Source organism: Sarcophilus harrisii, chromosome 3 (assembly GCF_902635505.1).
Source record: "Sarcophilus harrisii chromosome 3, mSarHar1.11, whole genome shotgun sequence".
NCBI lineage: Eukaryota > Metazoa > Chordata > Mammalia > Dasyuromorphia > Dasyuridae > Sarcophilus > Sarcophilus harrisii.
Genome location: NC_045428.1, coordinates 71,135,151 through 71,155,583, shown reverse-complemented (window position 1 = coordinate 71,155,583; position 20,433 = coordinate 71,135,151). Strand labels below are relative to the sequence as shown.

At 32.1% G+C, this 20,433-nt stretch overlaps 1 protein-coding gene across 4 annotated transcripts in view; it reads right to left on the bottom strand.

Moving 5' to 3' along the window:
• Positions 1-20,433, bottom strand: part of ERBB4 (erb-b2 receptor tyrosine kinase 4) — a 1,320,366-nt gene that overhangs the window by 382,050 nt on the left and 917,883 nt on the right. For all 4 annotated transcript variants that reach the window (XM_031963609.1, XM_031963611.1, XM_031963608.1 and 1 more), the window contains exon 6: positions 135-253. In XM_031963609.1, the coding sequence (XP_031819469.1) occupies positions 135-253 (119 nt within the window). The remainder of the gene's footprint in view (positions 1-134; positions 254-20,433) is intronic.

Below are 20,433 nucleotides of genomic sequence, written 5' to 3'. Positions count from 1 at the left end.
TTCCAATATTGACATGTATATATTTTTTCTGAACTTGGTCAAATTGGGTTTTCTTCTGATTTTCAGATGTTTGACCTAAAGTGTGAATGTGGCAAATAGGAAGGAGAGGGTAAGGAAAGGAAAAGGTAGCATACAAAGCAATCTGTGTCTTTAGGTCCTGAGCAGCCTCCAGCACATTCTCGGTGGCAGCAGTCACTTACATACGGGCCATAGCACCTGCCATCACACTGTTCTGCACATACTGTCTTGGTCACTGCAAAATACAAAGACATCATGGAATTCAAAGGCAGGCCAGAACATAAACACTTCAGTAAGTGAGAGATAGAAGAGAAGGTCTGACAATTATAACAATAACTGAGACCTGAGATGTTTTGATTGCTAAAACAAGCACCCTAGAGAAAACTGTATTCTATCTTAAATAATTTGTCCAATATTATATTTATCTTTTTAGAACCTCACACAAGTCTTTGTAGGTGTTACTGAAATGTGATTTCCAGGGTCATGCTTAATTTTAATTCACAAAGAGTTGATAAATGCAAAAACCTAGACTATCTATTAAAATTGATAAGCTTATTCACTTAAATGTTTTGAGAAATATAATAAGAGAGCACTTTGAGAATAAGAGAGGCACTTCAAGATATCAAATAATTAAAATATTTGATGTCTGCTATATGTCAAGCACTATCATAGTCTAAGAATACAAAACCAAAACCCAAAATAATCCCAGTCCTCAAGGAGTTTATAGTCAGTCAGACATCATGGATTTAGCACTAGCCTTGGAAACCAGAAAACCTGTATTTAAGCCCTACTTCCATTATATGGTAGCTATATGACAACAAGCAGGAAAACATAAAATAAAATACACAAGTTTTGATCTCTAAAGAATTTAAGACATCATTGGAACTAGCCTGAATTATCTCATTGTTGGAAAGAACCACATTCATCAGAATTTATCATCATATAATATTGATGTTGCCACATACAATGATCTCCTGGTTCTGCTCATTTCACTTATCATCAGTTCATATAAGTTTCTCCAGGCCTCTCTGAAATCATCCTGCTGATCATTTCTTACAAAATAATAATATTCCATAACATTCACATACCATAACTTACTCAGCTATTCCCCAACTGATGGGCATCCATCAGTTTCCAGTTTCTTGCCACTAGAAAAAGGGCTGCCACAAACATTTTTACCTTTCCTTCCTTTAAGATCTCTTTGGGATATAAGCCCAATAGTAGCACTGCTAGATCAAAGGGTATGCACAGCTTGATAACTTTTTGAGCATAGTTCCAAATCACTCTCCAGAATGTCTGGATGCATTCACAATTCTACCAACAATGTATCAGTCTCCCAGTTTTCCCACATCCCCTCCAACATTTGTCATTATATTTTCCTGTCATCTTAGCTAATTGGCCAGGTGTGTAGTAGTATCTCAAAGTTGGCTTATTTTGCATTTCTCTGATCAATTCATGATTAGAAATGGTTTTAATTTCTTCATCTGAAAATTATCTATTCATATCTTTTGACCATTTATCAATTGGAAAATGGCATGAATTCTTATTTGAGACAATTTTTATATATTTTAGAAATAAGGCCTTTCTCAGAACACTTAAATGTAAAAATGTTTTACCAATTTATTGCTTTTCTTTTAATCTTGTCTGCATTAATTTTGTTTGTACAAACCCTTTTTAATTTAATATAATCAAAATTATCTATTTGGTGTTCAATTATGAGTTCTAGTTTTACTTTGGACACAAATTCCTTCCTTTTCCACACATATGACAGGTAAACTATATTTTGTTCTTCTAATTTGCTTATAATATCACTCTTTATGTCTAAATCATGAACCCATTTTGACCTTATCTTGGTATGTGGTGTTAGGTATGGGTCAGTGCCTAGTTTCTGCCATACTAGTTTTCAATTTTCCCAGCAGTTTTTGTCAAATAGTGAGTTCTTCTTATTCCCAAAGCTAAGGTTTTTGGGTTCATCAAACACTAGATTGCTATAGTTATTGACTATTTTCTCCAGTGATCCTTATCTATTTCACTGATCGACTATTCTATTTCTTAGTCATTATCAAATGGTTTTGATGACAGTTGCTTTATAATATAGTTTTAGCTCTAAGCATAGTTAGGGTACCTTCGTTGGCATTTTCTTTTCATTCATTCCTTTGAAATTCTTGATCTTTTGTTCTTCCAGATAAACTTTATTATTATTTTTCTAGATCTGTAAAATAATTTCTCAGGAGTTTGATTGGTATCAAACCCAGAAGCTTAAGAAGTGTATGTAACAATCATAACTGTTTTATATACCTATAACATATTTTTACACACCTCAACCCCTTAATAAATGTTTTATATTAAATTAAATTGGACTAGATGTTCAGATCTTCATAACATGCTTGATCATCAAAATTATGTGAAATATATATGACAGTCATTATCTCTTTATAGACACAAAGGAAAATGAGAAACAGCATTTTAGTTAGAAGAGTAGTACTTTGTATCATGTTTATATAATATGAAATCTATTGGGTTCATAAAAATGAATAGTTTTCCTCAGAAAAGATTATTAAAATTCACAAATTTCACATCATAAATTAGCAATATTTTTCCAAAATCAAATTAATATCATATATTGAATACTGTACAGAAAATGATATAACCAATTAAAGAAAGGAAGCGATGATAGAATATTGAGGGAAAAAAGAACAGATTGTAGAAATAAAAATCATTCAACAATTTAAAAAGGCAAAGCAACCATAAATATTTCCTTTCAATTTTCCATGTTTTATTTGTGATTTACATTTGAAGACTTTTCTGTTGATCTTCAAACTGCTATTTATAAAAGTTTCAGAATATACTCCATAATACTTAAATGAAATAGATACATTGTTCTATTGCATATGCTATTATCACTCATATTTATATTTATGTGATCAGAGATTTAGATCTGGAACATATGGGGAAATAAAAAACAATACAAGATAAACTCAAAACAAACCATAATTTGACACATGAGAACACAGTAGGTTTTTATTTAAGTTTCTATCTAGTTTTGAATATGTAGAAAGAAAATTACTGCAAAATGAACAGGGTGGTAGACAGAAAGCTAGAGGTTTGATACTGACAAATAGTTTTGCCATGTCATTTAAGTTTTTGGTGGCCTCTGTTCTTCTATTTATAAAATATTTATTAAAAATCATCTCAATTCTATTCTAATAATAAATTCAAATTATGTTATAACAAGAACTTCGCTCTCTGTATATATATATATAAAATCTTTAAATCAAAAAATTTCAGAAGGTATATAAACCAACCTGGATTTCTGAAGATAAGTTTTAGAGTTCTTAGCTAATTGAATGTCATTATAATTCATGTATTAGATTTTTAATAAGTTTTATATAACTGTTTTATATATATATATATATATATATATATATATATGCTGTATTTTATCAAATTAGCTAAAAATCAACAATTTGCTTATACTGATTTTCCCTTTTCTCAACTTAATGATATGATTGCTGACTCTTTAACAGAGACTGTACTGCACATAGGAGGCATATAGTGAATGAAGTAAGTGAAAGTAGTAAAGTGGCAAAATGCCATTTCAAAACATTCAAAAACAGTCCTTTGACTTGGCAATAGCTTCCAATTAAGGCAACAGCCAGGAGTTAAATAAACAAACCATTAGGTTTAGACTGTTAATGGAGACATATCCTCCTAATCTGAGTAGATAATGGAAATTTCACCATGAGTTAAATAGACATTAAAAACAAAAAATGGTAATGTGAGGTCAGTTGAAATCCTTAATCTAGTTGGAAATACTACCTTTTAAAAATATGTATATATTTTTGTTTCTATTAACTTTAAGATGACTTAAAATTTGTGAGGACTAGAAAAATGTATCATTTTCCCCATTATTTAAATACAGTTTCATATAAACTGATCATGCTTAATAAATTTCACAAACAAGATTAGGGTTTTTTGTATAGGTATATTATAAGACATTTTAAAATTGAACTCGAATTTTATTTTAAAGTATTATCCATATTTTCTAGAAAAAATACCATACTTTTGGTACTTACAAAAAATGAAAATAACTTTTTAATAGTATACAACTCTATTCTAGGGATAAAATTCATGTTCTGAGCTTAATTTGTGAAAAAAACAAAACAAAACAAAACAAAAAAAAAACAGCTTAATTGTTAAGAAGATAACTAGAACTTCCAGTTGTCACGATTCAAAATAAGTAGTAGAAATTCTGTAATACACACAATTTCTTTTTGCCAAAGCAGACAATTCAAGATAATACAAATTCATGAAACTAAATAAAGATTGCTGAACTGAATTATGCAGCTCATTTTTTATGTTTGTAAACCTATATAAATATACATATCTATGTACTGACCTGACTTTTATACTGACCCTGAACTTTTATAAGCACTATTCATATCTTCATTTAAAAAGATCATAGTTTTCTTGGTTGCAAACAATGTGTGTCAATTAATACTTTAAACAAATGGAATATTAGGGTTCATATTCTTATTCTGAATTTAATTTGCAAAAATATCCAAGTTATTAAGAAGCCAATTCAAGACAATATACATTTAAAAAACAATAAATGTTACTGAACTTGACTGAATGAGGTGGGGACACATAAAGTTCTATAGAAAAATATATATCTAAATATATGCATATATATGTGAATATAGATTGCTCCAGAAAAGTGTTCATGTGTGTGTATATATATATATATATATATATGCATATATGTATATAAATATAATGTGTAGGGACGTGTGTATATAATTACATGAAAAAAAAAAACCCTGAAACTTGACCTGGAACTTCTTTTTAAAATATTGCCCATATTTTCCTGAAATGATAAGGTCATATTTGACACACATAACAGTAAGATAGAGAGATTACTATTCCTGCTCTGAACTAATAAGTAAAAATAGCCTCGTACGATAGAAAGTCAACTAGAGTTTCTAGCTATGATGATTCAAAATAAACAGTAAAAAATCATCAATATACACACACAATTTTTCCAAAGCGTTGCAGAAAGTTAAGACAAATGAATTTATTGTTTCATATGAAATTTGAAAACCCACATTAAATGAATTGTTTGTTTTCTTTTCAAGATTTTACTTCTTAATAAAAAAGAGACAAATACCCAAATATTCCATTATACAAGGTAAATGAATGGACATATATCAATCAGTGGTTATTTTTCTATTTTGCTTTCAGCTTAGAAGCAATATTACTTTTTCATTACTAATGCTACAATATTTTTGATGATAAGGTTTGAGAAAATCCTGAGAAAACTTGTATGATATGATGTAAAGCAAAGTGAGCAAAATTGGAAGGATAAATATACAATAACAATCTAAAGGCAAACAACTTTGAAAGATACAGGAAGTCTTATCACTACAATACAACTAATTATATTTACAAATAATTCATAATTAAACATACTATCTACTACCAGACAGAGGGATGGCAGACTCAAAGGGTAATTGAAGCATATCTATATCTATATCTACATATATATATATATATATATATATATATATATATATATATGGCATAGCCAATATATGGAATTTATTTGAACACTTTGTATATGGGTTTGTGTTCATACACTATATATAATCATAGCTTTGATGATTCCACATATTTTTTTGAAAAAAATATGTGTATGTATAAAGATAGATACACATACATATTTGCTTTCTTAGTGTGTAATGGAGATGGAGGTATTCAGTACTGGAAATAAAACAAAACAATTTTAAAAACAATAGCTAAATAATAGCATGGCTATGTTCCAAAAAACTTTACTATTGACACTAAAAAAAATTGCTATAATGTTTTGATCAAGTTGAAAGAAGCAGGTATCTACATAAAAATGAAAATATAAGATAATGACTAAAGCAGTACAACTTTTGCTTTAGAGGAGATAAATAGGGAGATATATAAAGCAACCCACTACTAGGCCTAGATTAATGTAAATAATTATTCCCAATTAATGCAAATAATGAATCTTATAAAGTGGTCACATATATTTGAATTTGAAATATGTGAAGTTATAATCATGTAAAATATAATAATTGGTTCCAAACCCAAAGAAGCAAGAATTCAAATAATATGACAGCTTTATAAGACTCATTATTCTCACAGAGGAACTACTTCTCTCTGTGTATATATGTACACATATGTGTGTATGAATGTATGTATTTGACTAGGCATTAGCTTCCAAAAGAGCTATTACTTTAATTTTGAGCAATTTGGAGAAGGAAAAGTCCTGCTTTGAAGCTGAAGATTAAGATTTTATCAACCCTTCTTAATAGTACTTTGTCTTTTCTCTGAATTATTTAGGTAGCAAAGGCAATGCATATAGGGAGTATTTATTAATTAATCTCAGTACCTTTTGAGGGAAGGAGAATTGGAGAGAATGTGCTGAAGAATCTGGTGGTATGTTTTAAATTGATGTTATTGATCATGGATTAAGGTCAGTCAATCGACTGATCCAGTATTTACTAAGCAGTTATTTTGTTCCAGGCACTGTGCTAAATGCTGGGGATACAAAAAAGGCAAAAATTCTCCAAGTCCTTATACTAAAGGGTACACATATACACACATACATATCTATAGTTACCTATGATATATGCAAATATATATCATAGGTACATAGGTAGCTATAAATATTTATACATGTAAAAATATACACATTCACATATAATAGATATAAATAAATGTGTATATATATTTGAAATACATACAAGATATACACAGTGGATGAAAGTTAGCAGGAGAAGGAAGGCACTGGGAATGAGGTGAGATAAGAGGAAAATTTCCTATGGAAGACAAAATTTGCACTATATTAAAAGAAGCTAGGGAACTCAGGAGGGAGAGCTGAAGAGGGGGAGCATTTAAGGCAAGAAGCACTGAGTCCAGAGAGGTACCACCATGTGTGAGAAATAGCAAAATAGATCAGTACTATATTGTAGAGTACACATGTCTCATAGGTCTCTAGTAAGATCATGACATCTTAAGCATTTACTGTGATGGAGGAGATGGGGAAAAAAACTGTCCTAGGGGAACAGGGGACACAAAACAACATACTATTCAGCCTCAATCTTATATGTAACTAATTCCAATTGAAACTTTAGTGAGTAGGAAACATTTTGAAAATATTTGTTTGAGGGATAAGGAAATATATGGATAATAATATTAAAAAGAGGGAAGACTTGAAATTTCAATCAAATCCTTCTCTTCACAAATTCAGACAGCAATTACTTAATCTGAAAATGTAAGAGCATGTTTCAGGTAATGGGCTCTCTGCCAAACAAAGACTGGTCAGCTAATGCTTAGGGTATTGGAATATTTCTGACTACAGCAACCCTGGAAAACCCAGTAATGGAAAAGTTTGTACTTTTTACTGGTTGGGGAAATATCTGTCCTGATATAACATGAATACTTCAAGGATTAAAGAATAAAAGCAAAAATATAAGGCGAGGTTACCAAACAGAAGTTTCATCTCTAAGTATTCAAGTATTGTATATGAGATAAATTTCTCATGTTAATGTACTTTCCAGTTTATGTGGAGCAAAGTTAATATTCAGTCCTTTATAACTCACAAATATACTATTACAGGATAAAATGAAGATTTCTGCAAAGTAACCATATTTAATCCCTCTGACTAGATTGATGAGCTTCATGCATTTTGTATAAATTAAGCATCCCCAACCATACCCATACATCATTAAGATAGAAACAAAAACCAAAATCTACTAAACACACCAAGTTGGCTTGCATGGCCTCCACAGTAACATTAACATATAATTACTTTGGTTTTATTAGTTTCTATCCTGACTTGAACATTATTTCATTAACATTTTTTAGTATTTAGTATCTTTTCTTAATTACTACATAGGGATGCATTAGAAACATTTGGTGGGATTCTAACTGGCCCTTGCATTTGTTAACATACCATTAATAGCAATTGGTTAACTGGAAAAGGTAAATACTCAGAAGTGTAAGTGTTTATCATAATCGAGTCAGAGTCTTTGAAAGCAGAATTAGGGTTTCATTATAAATATCCAAGAACTCTCCAAGGGTGATGCTTAAATGTTCAAAAGAATTATACATACAGGCTACCCTGCAGGGAAGACAGCTCAACTAGAGAAAGAAAATATATGAGATAAGCTTTACAACATCAGGGTAGCCTTATCTATTTGGCTTCTGCTTCTACTCCTTACATATATTAAGTTCATCCTAAAGAAATTAAAATATCCAGTTACCTTAATTAGAGAAGTCCCTAGACATATGATAACGTTTATATGAAGTCAGCTAAATGAAGTTATTTGTTCACTCATTCATTTCTTTTTTCCTTTTTTTTTTTTTTTTTTTTTGATTTTTAATGAACATCTATTTCACTGAATACTTTAAAAGGTCTTTGAATTCACTGTCATGGCTATTCCCCATCTCCATCCTTATAGAATAGCCTAAGCTAATTGAGATGGTTACACACACACACACAAGCATAAACACATAAAAACATATATAGTGTGTATATATATATATATATTTGTAAACTATTGCATATATTATAAACTATATATCTATGTATATACCATATATGCATATATACTATATGTGTATTGCATATATATGTGTGTATAGTATATATAAAAGCCATACAGATACATCCCTGAAAATGCATATATGTATATACATTAATTAGTGGCCAGTCTTCTGATTGGCCTGTCTCAACTTAGCCAAATGGATAACTAGATAATAGACATAAACTGTTTCTCAGTTTGTTCAACTTAATGGCAGCCAACAGAGCTTACTGCTGGTTTATTCTTTACAAATTCACCTCCATTACAAAATAACTTTTGTGACACTACGGTACTAGGAACTCAAAAGAAATGAAGACCTTCCCTTGGTCTGAAAAACAGAAATGACTCCAACCTTCACCCTATCCTTTCCTGTTCTTTGCCCCAATTTATTCCTACACTTTATTTCAATTGTACAAAGAAAGACTTAAAGCAGACTTGCCCTGAGGCTTTATCTGCTTAGTCCTTTTTAAGACTAGGTACATAGGTAGCTATAAATATTTATACATGTAAAAATATACACATTCACATATAATAGATATAAATAAATGTGTATATATATTTGAAATACATACAAGATATACACAATGGATGAAAGTTAGCAGGAGGAGGAAGGCACTGGGAATGAGGTGAGATAAGAGGAAAATTTCCTATGGAAGACAAAATTTGCACTATATTGAAAGAAGCTAGGGAACTCAGGAGGGAGAGCTAAAGGGGGGAGTACTGGGATGGGAAGAGTCAAAGAAAGATCTATATCCTCTCACAAAATATAACTGCTTCCCTAGAAAGTATACACTGCCTGTTGGTCCAACTGAGGTTCCAAGAGATCTAGTCCCAAAAAATCTTCATAGGAGCCTGTATCAATTGTTCTCTTCCAGAATTTAGACCACACTAGAGAGCAAAACATGTCTGACATGAAAGAGCATCCTCCTGGTCTTTACTTGGAATATGCTTGATTTAGATCTCCTACAAGCCCTAACATTAACCTATTCTTATTCTGCCTCAGCCTACTGGATTCATATAATCAAACATTTCAAAATTGGAAGGCAACTTCAAGGCCACTTCATTCAAACTCCTTATTTTATAAAAGTAGGAAGCAACTGAGCACCCAAGGTCAAATAGTCAGCTAGGGTAAGAGACTTAGAGCCAGGGGCTCCTAGTTCAGGGTTCTTTTCATTATATCATGGCACCTCCACAGTTTATTTTTTCTATCACCCTGGACTTTATTTTATTTAGTGTTTAGTGACAAGCATAGTTTATCTGACAGCCAGTAACGCACCCATATTCTTCATATTATTGAATTTCTGACAAAAAAGGATGCAACTGTAATATATCATCTTCTATAGAGTTACTTGTCTATTTATGAGATTTTAGGGGGTGGTCCTGTCTGATTTTTCTCTATCTTAGCATCATATTATTTCCCATATTATATTTGGTTGCCTCTTTAACACAAGAAACAATTAGGCAGGACTAGCTTACATTCTATAATACCTAAAGCTTTAAAAAGTACTTTTCTTTTTTTTTTTCACCTAGTGCTCACAATGACTCTATGAGGCATGGACTACAAGTATTATTTGGCGAGGGTCTAGAATGGAGATGGGACATAAAAATTTCATTGAAATACAACACTCTAAGAAACTTCTTTTTGCCAATCCAAGTCAGTACTTTCTCTGTAAGTGAAAAAACTGTCTAGAACTGAGGTGTCATAGATACTGCCCCTGAGCTGCACTGAGCCTTTCACACAACTCCAAGTGGGAAATCTTTAATAAAGTGAGTAAAAATACAATTGGGATCATTAGGTACGATTCTATAGACTTCATGTTTAGCTGGCCTAGAACACTGAAGAATTTAAGTGACCAGCCCAGAGTCTCACAAGTAAGTAGTTTGTGTCAGAGAGAGTATTTAAAGACTGGCTCTTTACCTAGTATGCCATGATTTCTTTTACAATTTCTCATTCTATTTGGTAAATATGGAAACTGGAATTCAGAGAAGTTACCAAGTAAGATTGCAAGAAATCCCTGTATATTTTCTGGAAGAAAATGATTATGTAATTTGTATAATCCAGACATTTACCTCCTTAAAGATAAAGGATCTAGACCAGATGGTTCTTATAGGTTCCTTACAGCTCTAGAAGCCATAATTTAATTGTCAACATCGAGATTATGACTGAAAAAAAATAATCAGCTCATTGACTAGGACCTACTTTTAGTGATCTGAGTAAATCACTGTCAACATGAAATTCAAAAAAGCATATTATGACTTGTAGAACAGGTTGAAATGGGTTACCAAGACAAAAGACTTCTATTCATTACCAAAAAGAATGAATGGACTCCACAGCATCAATGAACAATAAATATAATAATCTCTACTGTCAACCTTAATGTACTGTTGATCATCCTGTTGAATAATAAAGTGTGGTGTGACAACTCTTTCTGCTGAACCTGCCAAAACAGTACAAGTGTAGGTGAGCTGTCCAAATGCTTCCCTAAATACAGCTAATTTCTGTTGCCCTCTATATATAATTACAGAGTAAGAGGTATTAGCACTTTCTCAGGGCAAAAGGCATTGGGGATATGAGTAAGTAATGATCAGTTTTCGGTGAGTTTTTTTTATCCTCTGTAAAGACAAAGAATTAGAGATAAAACAGCAAAGAAATTACCAATAGTCTCCTTACTATATATAGCATTATCGCACAAAACTCCTTTAGAATCCTGGAAATATTGTGACCATAGCATAGAAATGTATATGTACTCTTCTTATCATTATCAATGTAGTTCTATGTATTATATAATGTTTCCTAAAATGTAAAATCATGAATTCTTGAAGAACTCATGAAGAATATACAAAAATCTTCTGATATTCTCTTATTTGATCTATCTCAAACTCAGCATTTTATCTCTAGATATTTTGCTTTTTTCAAAGGTTGCCTTCATGTTGCTTGTATCTGTCAGAATCTTAAAGAAACCCTTCCAGATCCCTCTGCTTGGTAATGCTCTTAATTCTTCTCAAATTTTAAAGTTAAATATTTACCATTCTCTGTGTTTTATCTTCCTTCTCTTCATCCACATACATAATAGAATGGAAACTTGAGGAGAGGAATTATTTTTCATTTTGTCTTGGTACTAGCAATATCAAATACAGAAATTTGTACATAATAAGCACTCAAATGCAGATTAGATTGAATTCAATCATATTGGAATGACATTCTGAGAATGATAAGTTCTTCTAATAAGAATGAGAAATTTTCCTTCACTTCCTTGGTCCTATTATATTAGCTGGTTTCCCTCACAAAACATATTACAGTGTCAATGCCAGAAAATTTCAATGGTATCATCATGATTTCCATTTTCAAAAATAAAATATGAAAAACATACGAGTTGTTATAATTTCATGATACTGCCTTCCCATGATGCAACAATATTGTCAAAGTTTACACCAAATAGAACTACTCATCGTTAATTCCCAGGTTTAGTAATAGAGCAAAATGATTTACTTCAGTTTTATTTAAGATATATGGGTCCGATATAGAATAAATAAAGTGAATGACTTCCAGTCTTCTTCATATCACTCATAAAATACATCGACACATAATGTCTGATAACTTTATTAGGCCTAAGATTTTGGTAATGACTAATTAGCATTGACCCTTTGCCCCAGATACATTTACTGAGTTCACCAAGATTCTTAAGTTATGCCATAATGATACTAAGTTATGTCAGAATGGAAGGTATCTTGTTTGATCTGTTCCTTATCACCAGTTACTTTGTACCATTATGAAACTTATTCAATCAATTTTTACAAAGCCATGCATAAAGACTCAATGAGGAACCTCAGAAATGATTTTAAATGAAACTTCTGGTCACCAGGGAAATTCTAATTAATAAGCTACAAGCATCACCAAAATTCTTGAGATGTCCAACAAATTGCCATATTCCAATAACTGTTCATGCATACAATCCTAAGGGGGAGATTATGGACAGTATGGACAGTTCAGACTCTGAACAGAACTATGAACTGAGAAGTCTCAGAACAATATTGGAAATCCGTAAACCCTGAAGAGGCTATGATTCTAAACAGTCAAAAATTTCTGGAGCAATAGAACAGAAAAGCTATAATTGAATTATGGTACCTTTGCCATGTTTTTCTCCTTTCTCTCTTTCTGTTCCCCTTTCCCCCAATGGTATGTTGAAAGACAGATAAACAGATACACATAAAATAAAACAATCTAAAAGTTAATATCATTTAGAACTCTATCAGAAGGATGTATCAAGCTTAACAGAAAGAGTTAAGAAAAGTAATGTCAATCTTTTATAGTTTTGAGCCATTAAAAAACCCAAAAATCTCCTTTTTGCTTTTCCTGGACAATACCCTTTCTTTTCTTTTCATCCTAAATCTCATGTCTACCATCAGAAGTGGAGATGAGCAATAGAGCCCTGCACTCTCGAATACAATTTGCATGGCTTTCCTTTCCATGAAAGGAAATGTAAGAGTTTAGAAATTCTAAAATGTTTATATCATTACAAGTGTATTCACTTTTAGCATTTGAATATCAGGGTACATGATATTCAGGGAATTAATTTCAAAATTATGAAGACCTCCTTTTTTTTTTGTTGCAGGAGCAGCTCAGTAGAAAGGTTTCAGTTTTCCTGGCTACTTCTTACTAATCCACCTCAATTTCTTTCTCCACTGATTTCTATTATGTAGAAACATTGTCCAATCAAGCCCAAACAGACGCCTCAAAAAGTGAATGTGGCTTCTTTAAATTTCCTTTCATGTCCAAAAGAGAGGTAACTGCTTTTTGATTTGTTTGTTTGTTTTTAAGACAAAAACAGTTCTGGTTTCAAATCACTACAGACAGTGACTATCTCAATAATAGAGTTGTGTAATCAAAAAAAAAATGTAATTCTAGATTCAGAAGGTAAATGGATAATATTCCACAAATACTTACAAAAATATCAGTTACTTATAGAGTAGCTAATTTATAGATGACTACAGATCTTATGAGATGGTTGATGCATTTTTTATAATGAATATGAGATATGGTATAGAATACTGTATTAGAGAGATGGCCTTCAAGAACACCTGGGCCAAGTGTGAAAGGATTATAGTCAGCCACCTAGAATTATACCATCTTCCTGAAAATGGGTTAGGCTCTAGAAACCTACAAAAGCCAGAACTTGCTTCGCACAAGAGTGGAACAAGACTCAAGCTTCATGGTAGCTTCAGGTAGTATTAATATGACTTTCTGGACTACTTCAGCATAGATGATCTTACCACATTGGATCTTAATTCTTGTAAATTTAATGGATATGTACAGACCACAAAAATCACTATATACTTTCCTACTGACCAGATTCATTTCTATATGGAAACAAGGTTAGAAAAGTCTACTGAAGCTAAATATTGCTATATCCTTTTTGCATATCCTTCTATGTTAGGACTAAGGGAGCCTAAATTAATAAAGCATTGACATCAATTGACATCCCTATAAGCAAGTTATTTAATCTCAGTGCTTAGGACAACTCTTTAAAATTACAAATTACAGAGAAAATATATGTCTGCATTGGTACATGGAGTTTCCTGATTCAGTGACTCCCTTTATTAATTAAATCATTAATCCAAATCTCCAACACTTTGGGATATCTCATTGAATCAGTTATATGTAGGTGATCCAGATATTTACAGGTGCATAGTTTTAAAAAAGCCACTCTAAATATAATCAATTATCCTTCTGGAATAGAGAGTGAATAATCCAATATAATCTATCACCATTATATGGAAAAGTAAAAGAAAATGTACTTCAAACTAAAAATTACATTCTCAAATAAATGGAATCTTCTCATTGTCCTCTCAACTGCCTTGCAGCTATAATTGTAACTGTAATTTTCTATTTGTAATCGTACATATTATACAATTGTACAGTGTAATATTCTATTGTAATTGTAATCGTACATTTACATTGTACATAGTACAATTGTGATATTCTGTTTCACTTAACTCTATGATGTCATTGATCATATATCTATTATATGAAACGTTGTAACATTATTCCAATGTACAATGATTCCTCCTAAGCTGAGTCACAGATCTTTCCCTCTCTTTGGAACATTTTGGCACATTATTCATTTCTTTTGACCAATTATCTGTTTTTCTAGACTATTGAAATTTATGAGGAAAAAAAAAGAACATGCCTCAAAGTTGATACATATCACAAAATAGGTGATTAATACATACTTGTCACATTGACTTGAATTGTCTTATGTCTGGACATGTACCAAAGAACAGGATTAGGCAGTAGATGTGTTCTGCACAGAATAGTAATTCCTTCCTTAGTTGGAAAAGGATAGTACTTTCTAAGAGAAGAGCAAAGAATTCTATGAATAACTATTTCACCAAAAATAGGAAATAAAATTTTCCAGGTTTTTTCAATCATTAGGTAGAGTAATTAAAATACAATGAATGCAATAACCAATTTGTATCAAAATCACCAGTATCTTGGGAAATTTTTACATTCTTCAGAATAGGTCAGTTTTTCTTTTGTTTTGGTGTTTTTTTTTTCTGAGTTTCTTGAACTCATGTTTAGTTTTACTTTCATAAAGGCATTCAATTAATGAGTGTATTGTAATGTTTCCCTTAATTTTACAATATGTCAAGAAACCATAAATCCACAAAGAAAAAAAATGGGAAATAACTGAAATCAATAAGGAAGGCTTATGAACATGCAAAGTTATTAGTGAAATACAAGGATGTTAATTAAAGATGTTGGCTTTTCACAAAGGCTCTCTGTTACTCTGATTGATCTTGGCTGCTGGTTCAGCTCTTTCTCTCTTGCCCATTAGCTCTCACTTGCTTTTCACTGCTCTAATTGGATATTTACTGCATCGGCACCTTCTTTTAAATAACATTTGTTGCAAAAAGACTGTAAATACTATTATGCTTCAGACTAATGATACATGTACAAATGCATGTTTGCATAAATAGTTTATTATTTTGTTGTAATTTGACACTGGAATTTTTACAGATCTCCGTGAGCCTTTCTACATTTTTGTGGAAATGTTTGATATTTTATTTTCTGAATAAAACATCTTTTGAATTACCAATCCTATTTTAAAAGCAGCTGCAAAAAATAACTTTAGAAAAAGCACTATGTCTCACATTTTAAGTAGTTAGAAAAATTAATATTAGAAATGATAATTTTAAATTTTAATCCACAAATAAAACCATAGCATAGAGGGTCTTTGTTTCACCAAGCCAAAGGATGTAATTTATGAAAACTCTATAAAATAATATTATTTCTAAATAAACCTGATAAATTATTGTGAAAAATTCCAGAGTATACTGAAATTTTACATAAGAATTGTAATCTTTGTGTAGAAATGTCTACTACAAAGTTTTTTTCTGTAATTATTTCGTTTTACTTGCCCCATGAAAAAACTGCCACAAAAGATTTTTATGGATAAAATAAAATCAACTATAGTTATCTCCATTTATCTTTATATGCTAATATCGTTATTCTTTTTTTCAAATTTTCAATCAGAAACAAGGAGTTAAGCTGTTTTCCTTAGATAAAAAGGCACATGTCACACAAGAAAGGGACAGTATGTTCAATGAGACCACTTGTGAGAGACACGGTTTATATTAGAAATTTGGCTTCAGTGAATAAGTGAAAATTAATTATATTGAAAAGGATTTTATCAGGCAAAATAAGAAGTTCTCCATGAATATGTTAATCCCATTCACTTAAAAGGAAGATTTACCCCTTAATTATAATTTATGAAAGGATATTTTGGCATGTATAGTTATGGATATAGATATAGGTAGGTAGCTAGATGGTCAGTGGATAGAGCATTGGGCTTGGATGCAAGAAGACTCATCTTCCTGAGATCAAATGTGGTTTTAGATAGATATTAGCTATGTGCTGGGCAAATCACTTAATCCTTCATCAGATGTAAGATGAGTTAGAGAATGAAATGGCAAATCACTACTATTTTTGCCAGGAAAACTCCAAATAGAATCATGAAGTTGAACACAACTAAAATGATTAAACGGCAACAAATATAGATATTTGTTCTATCAAATAGCTATAGCCTTCCCACCCCCATCCCCGCCTTTACTAGGGAAAATACATTCATATCAGTAAAGATTTCTCCAATAACAGGGAGAAAACTTTGAAATACTCAAATATAACTTTATATTTATATCTATCTAGTCATGTCAGATTTCTACAGCCTAATAACACCCATCATGCATTCTTCTATTATCTTTTGAGTGATCCACATTTTGTTTCTTAGCAGATTGTATGATTTCATGAGTCATACCCTATAACATCATTATGAAAACACTACTGTTAAAAAGATCAATTTTTACACAAGCAAGAAAATTCAGGATTACTCAAAGCACTACATAATTTCCCAAACATAATCTATACTGCTCTCTTCCCCTGCACCCCTCTCCCCAACACATACTGATGGAATAAGTTGGCCAAATAGCTACATGTCAGAATTTAGACCAAAAAAAAATATTCCTCATCCAAGATAACTACATGGCACAGTATTTAGAGTGCTAGACCTGGAGTCAGTAAAACTCACCTTCCTGAATTTAAATCTGGCCATAGACACTTATTAACTGTGTGACCCTGAGCAAGTCACTTAGCTCTTAACCTAAATTCACCTCAATTTCCTCATCTGTAAAATGAGCTGGAGAATATCCTTGCCATGAAAACTCCAAATGAATTTACAAAGAATTGGCCTGGACCAAACATGATTGAATAACATTATTTCTTTTCTACTTTCTTTTTTCTTTTAGAGATGAATAGATCCATTTTTTTGATACCATGGATACTACTGAAGTAAAGCTATATTTTGAAACATGACACAATCAGTACCAAACAATCTTCCAGGAAAATCATCTAGAAGAATTTGCCAATTGCAATGAGTTTCATTCCAACTCCCTTCCAAAGAGAATATCCTTTTTAATAGTGGTTAACAATTTGGAGAGCATATATCTCCCTCTTTTATATAATTTAATATCAATAATCAGATCATTGAACAAAACTATCTCTGTATCTGTGAAGATATCCTAGATAGATGAAAGACTTGATAAAAGAAAGATAGATGATAGATGAATAAGTGATAGATATCTTGTGTGATTCCAACATTCACAAGTGAGGTACCTTGTTGGAATGTAAATAGGCTAAAGCACATTACCAACAGAGATTTGTACCTAAGAAATGAGATAAAAGTCACAAAACACAGTGTCTGGCATATACTGCTCTTATTTGTTGTAATTTTTGAGTTTTTATGGTCAGGTATGACTCTCCATTTGGGGTTTTCTTGACAAAGGTAATGGAGTGTTTTGTCATTTCCTTCTAAAGATTATTTTACAATTCAGGAAACAGAAGTAAATAGGGTTAAGTGATTTGTCTAGGCTCACACAACTAAGAATTATCTGAGACTTGATTTGAACTCAAGTTCTGCTGGGTGCTCTATCTATTGTATCGTCATGCTGGCCTACCTGGGACAGAGTAAATGCTTTAACAAATGTTTAATGATTGATTAAAAGATATCAACCAGGAAATTGGGGAAAAAAATACTTGAGATGATATATAGCTTGAGCAAGAAAAAAAAAAACACTTGGATAATATTATGGTTTTTTTTTATTTATTTGTTTGTTTTGTTTTTACCAGTGTCCATGAATTGCTAAATGCTCAAAGGAGGGGCTCCAGTATCTGGGTAGTTTCTTCCTCTGTGGATTATTAAAGGACAGAGGAAAGAATATCTGTAGGCAGAAAGATAATGATGGTTTGTGATCAACCCATTAAAGGAAATACTTACATTAGTGAGATTTCAGAGCCAATAAAGAAAAGAATTAATAATAATATATCATCTAAGAATGAAATATACAATTAATATGATAATTGAATGATATTTTAAGAGTAGTTATGACAGCTATGTGGTGCAGTTGGATAGATCTTTCAGCTTGGAATTAAAAGGATCTGAGTTCAAATCTCACCTATATGTTGTGTCAGTTCCCTCATTTGTAAAGCAAGCTAGGCAAGGAAATGTCAAACAACACTAGTATTTCTGTTAAGAAATCTCTCAAAACAGGTGATAAAGAGACTTTTTTTTTAATTTGTGCATAAATTGGATTTAAGAGAGGCAGAGTTTCACAAAGTCATCAGCTCATTCTCTCTCCTAGAACTACCATTGTCCAGGGGCAGGACAGAGTCAAGATGACTGGTGATGGCTCAAGATGCAGTGGATGACCTTGGTATCTGCAGTATCTAACCAAGATCTAACACTTGCTTCACTTGCCTTAAGGGTCATTGGAACAAATTGTTCTCATCCATCCATTCCACCAGAGAAGTCTATACAGTCTTGGGCTAGACATCCCTAACCCACCAAAGGGTTTGAGACCTTTTGGTTTCCCTGAACCTGGTTTATAGCTCATCTTCTGAGAAGCTTTAATGGGGTGTGATCACTGTGTGTGCTACAACTTCTTGGATCCACAAATGAGAGTTAGGTGCATCAGGTGGACACCAAAGGTAGAAAGCAGCCCTGGGCAGCCCTCACACCATAGGTACTATAGAGTGTGTTCAGGGAAGACAAAGAATCAGACATAACTGGAAAACTACTAAACTACAATTTTAGGATTAATAGCTTGGAAATCTGTGAGTATATAGTTCATAAACCTCATGCACTGCTGAACTAAAAGAATCATTACCTAATACTAATAACAATCAATAGTAATCCATGCTTATATAGCATGTGAGATTTCTATAGAGGAGTACCCAAAACTGGGACGGGAGAAGTCGTAACTATGATTACATAGCTAGTTGGTGACAGAGCCAGCTTTTTGAGTATGGACATAAAATTGGTGTTAATTTTAAAGAACAACTAACTACTGTTCTGATAGGTAATACCTTTTCCTTTCTTCCAAATGCTGTGTTTAGCCAACACGACACAGTTGCTAACAGTACAAAAGGCATATGTGAGATGAAACAACAAACATGTCTGACAACAGGATCCCTCCAAAAGCTATGCTGATAGTGTGCTTAAAGATAAAAGGGCATTCAGGAGCTATTTTAAATGAGATAAGTGGGCTCCATATATCTTGCTGGCCCTGAGATAACTTTATTCCTTTCATCATCATTATTGATTTCTTAAGCCTTAGTCACCCTCATATCAGTACCCAGAGGGCTCAGCTCTTGGGGCTCAATTTTTTAACAATGAAGAGTTGTCATTCTTAAGCGAAAGGAATAACTAAGCCTACAGAAAACACGTGAAGGCTTTAGACTTCAGTTCAACTGATAAGTTTTCCTCTACCCGACATGACTACATTAATCCACTGAATCAATTTCCTTAATCTGTTCTGTGTAACAAGGTATGCCACGATTTCACCCACCTTAAAAATACCGTGTTGTTAGGATCCCAAATCCGTAAGAGGCAGGGCTCCCAGTTTTGATCAAAAAACCTGATGCATACCCTTGGCAATTCAGCAAGGAATGAATTCTCTATTGAGATTTATATATGGATATGATCACTCTAATGTCAAATGGGAATTGAGGAAATGGATGTTAAATAGCTTTATAAAACCATTTTCCTATGCTGATTTTCAGGTGGGGTCTAAAACTACAAATGCATTACATGTTTTTGGTTTTCACATATGTCCAATTTGCTCTAATCTTCACACAAAGCCCATAACTTAGTGTGATCTGTAGCATATAGCCCTAGAAATAAATCCAATTTAAAGCAATCTCCAACAATGTTGTTCCAAATGTTCTTGTCACTGACTGGCCCATCAC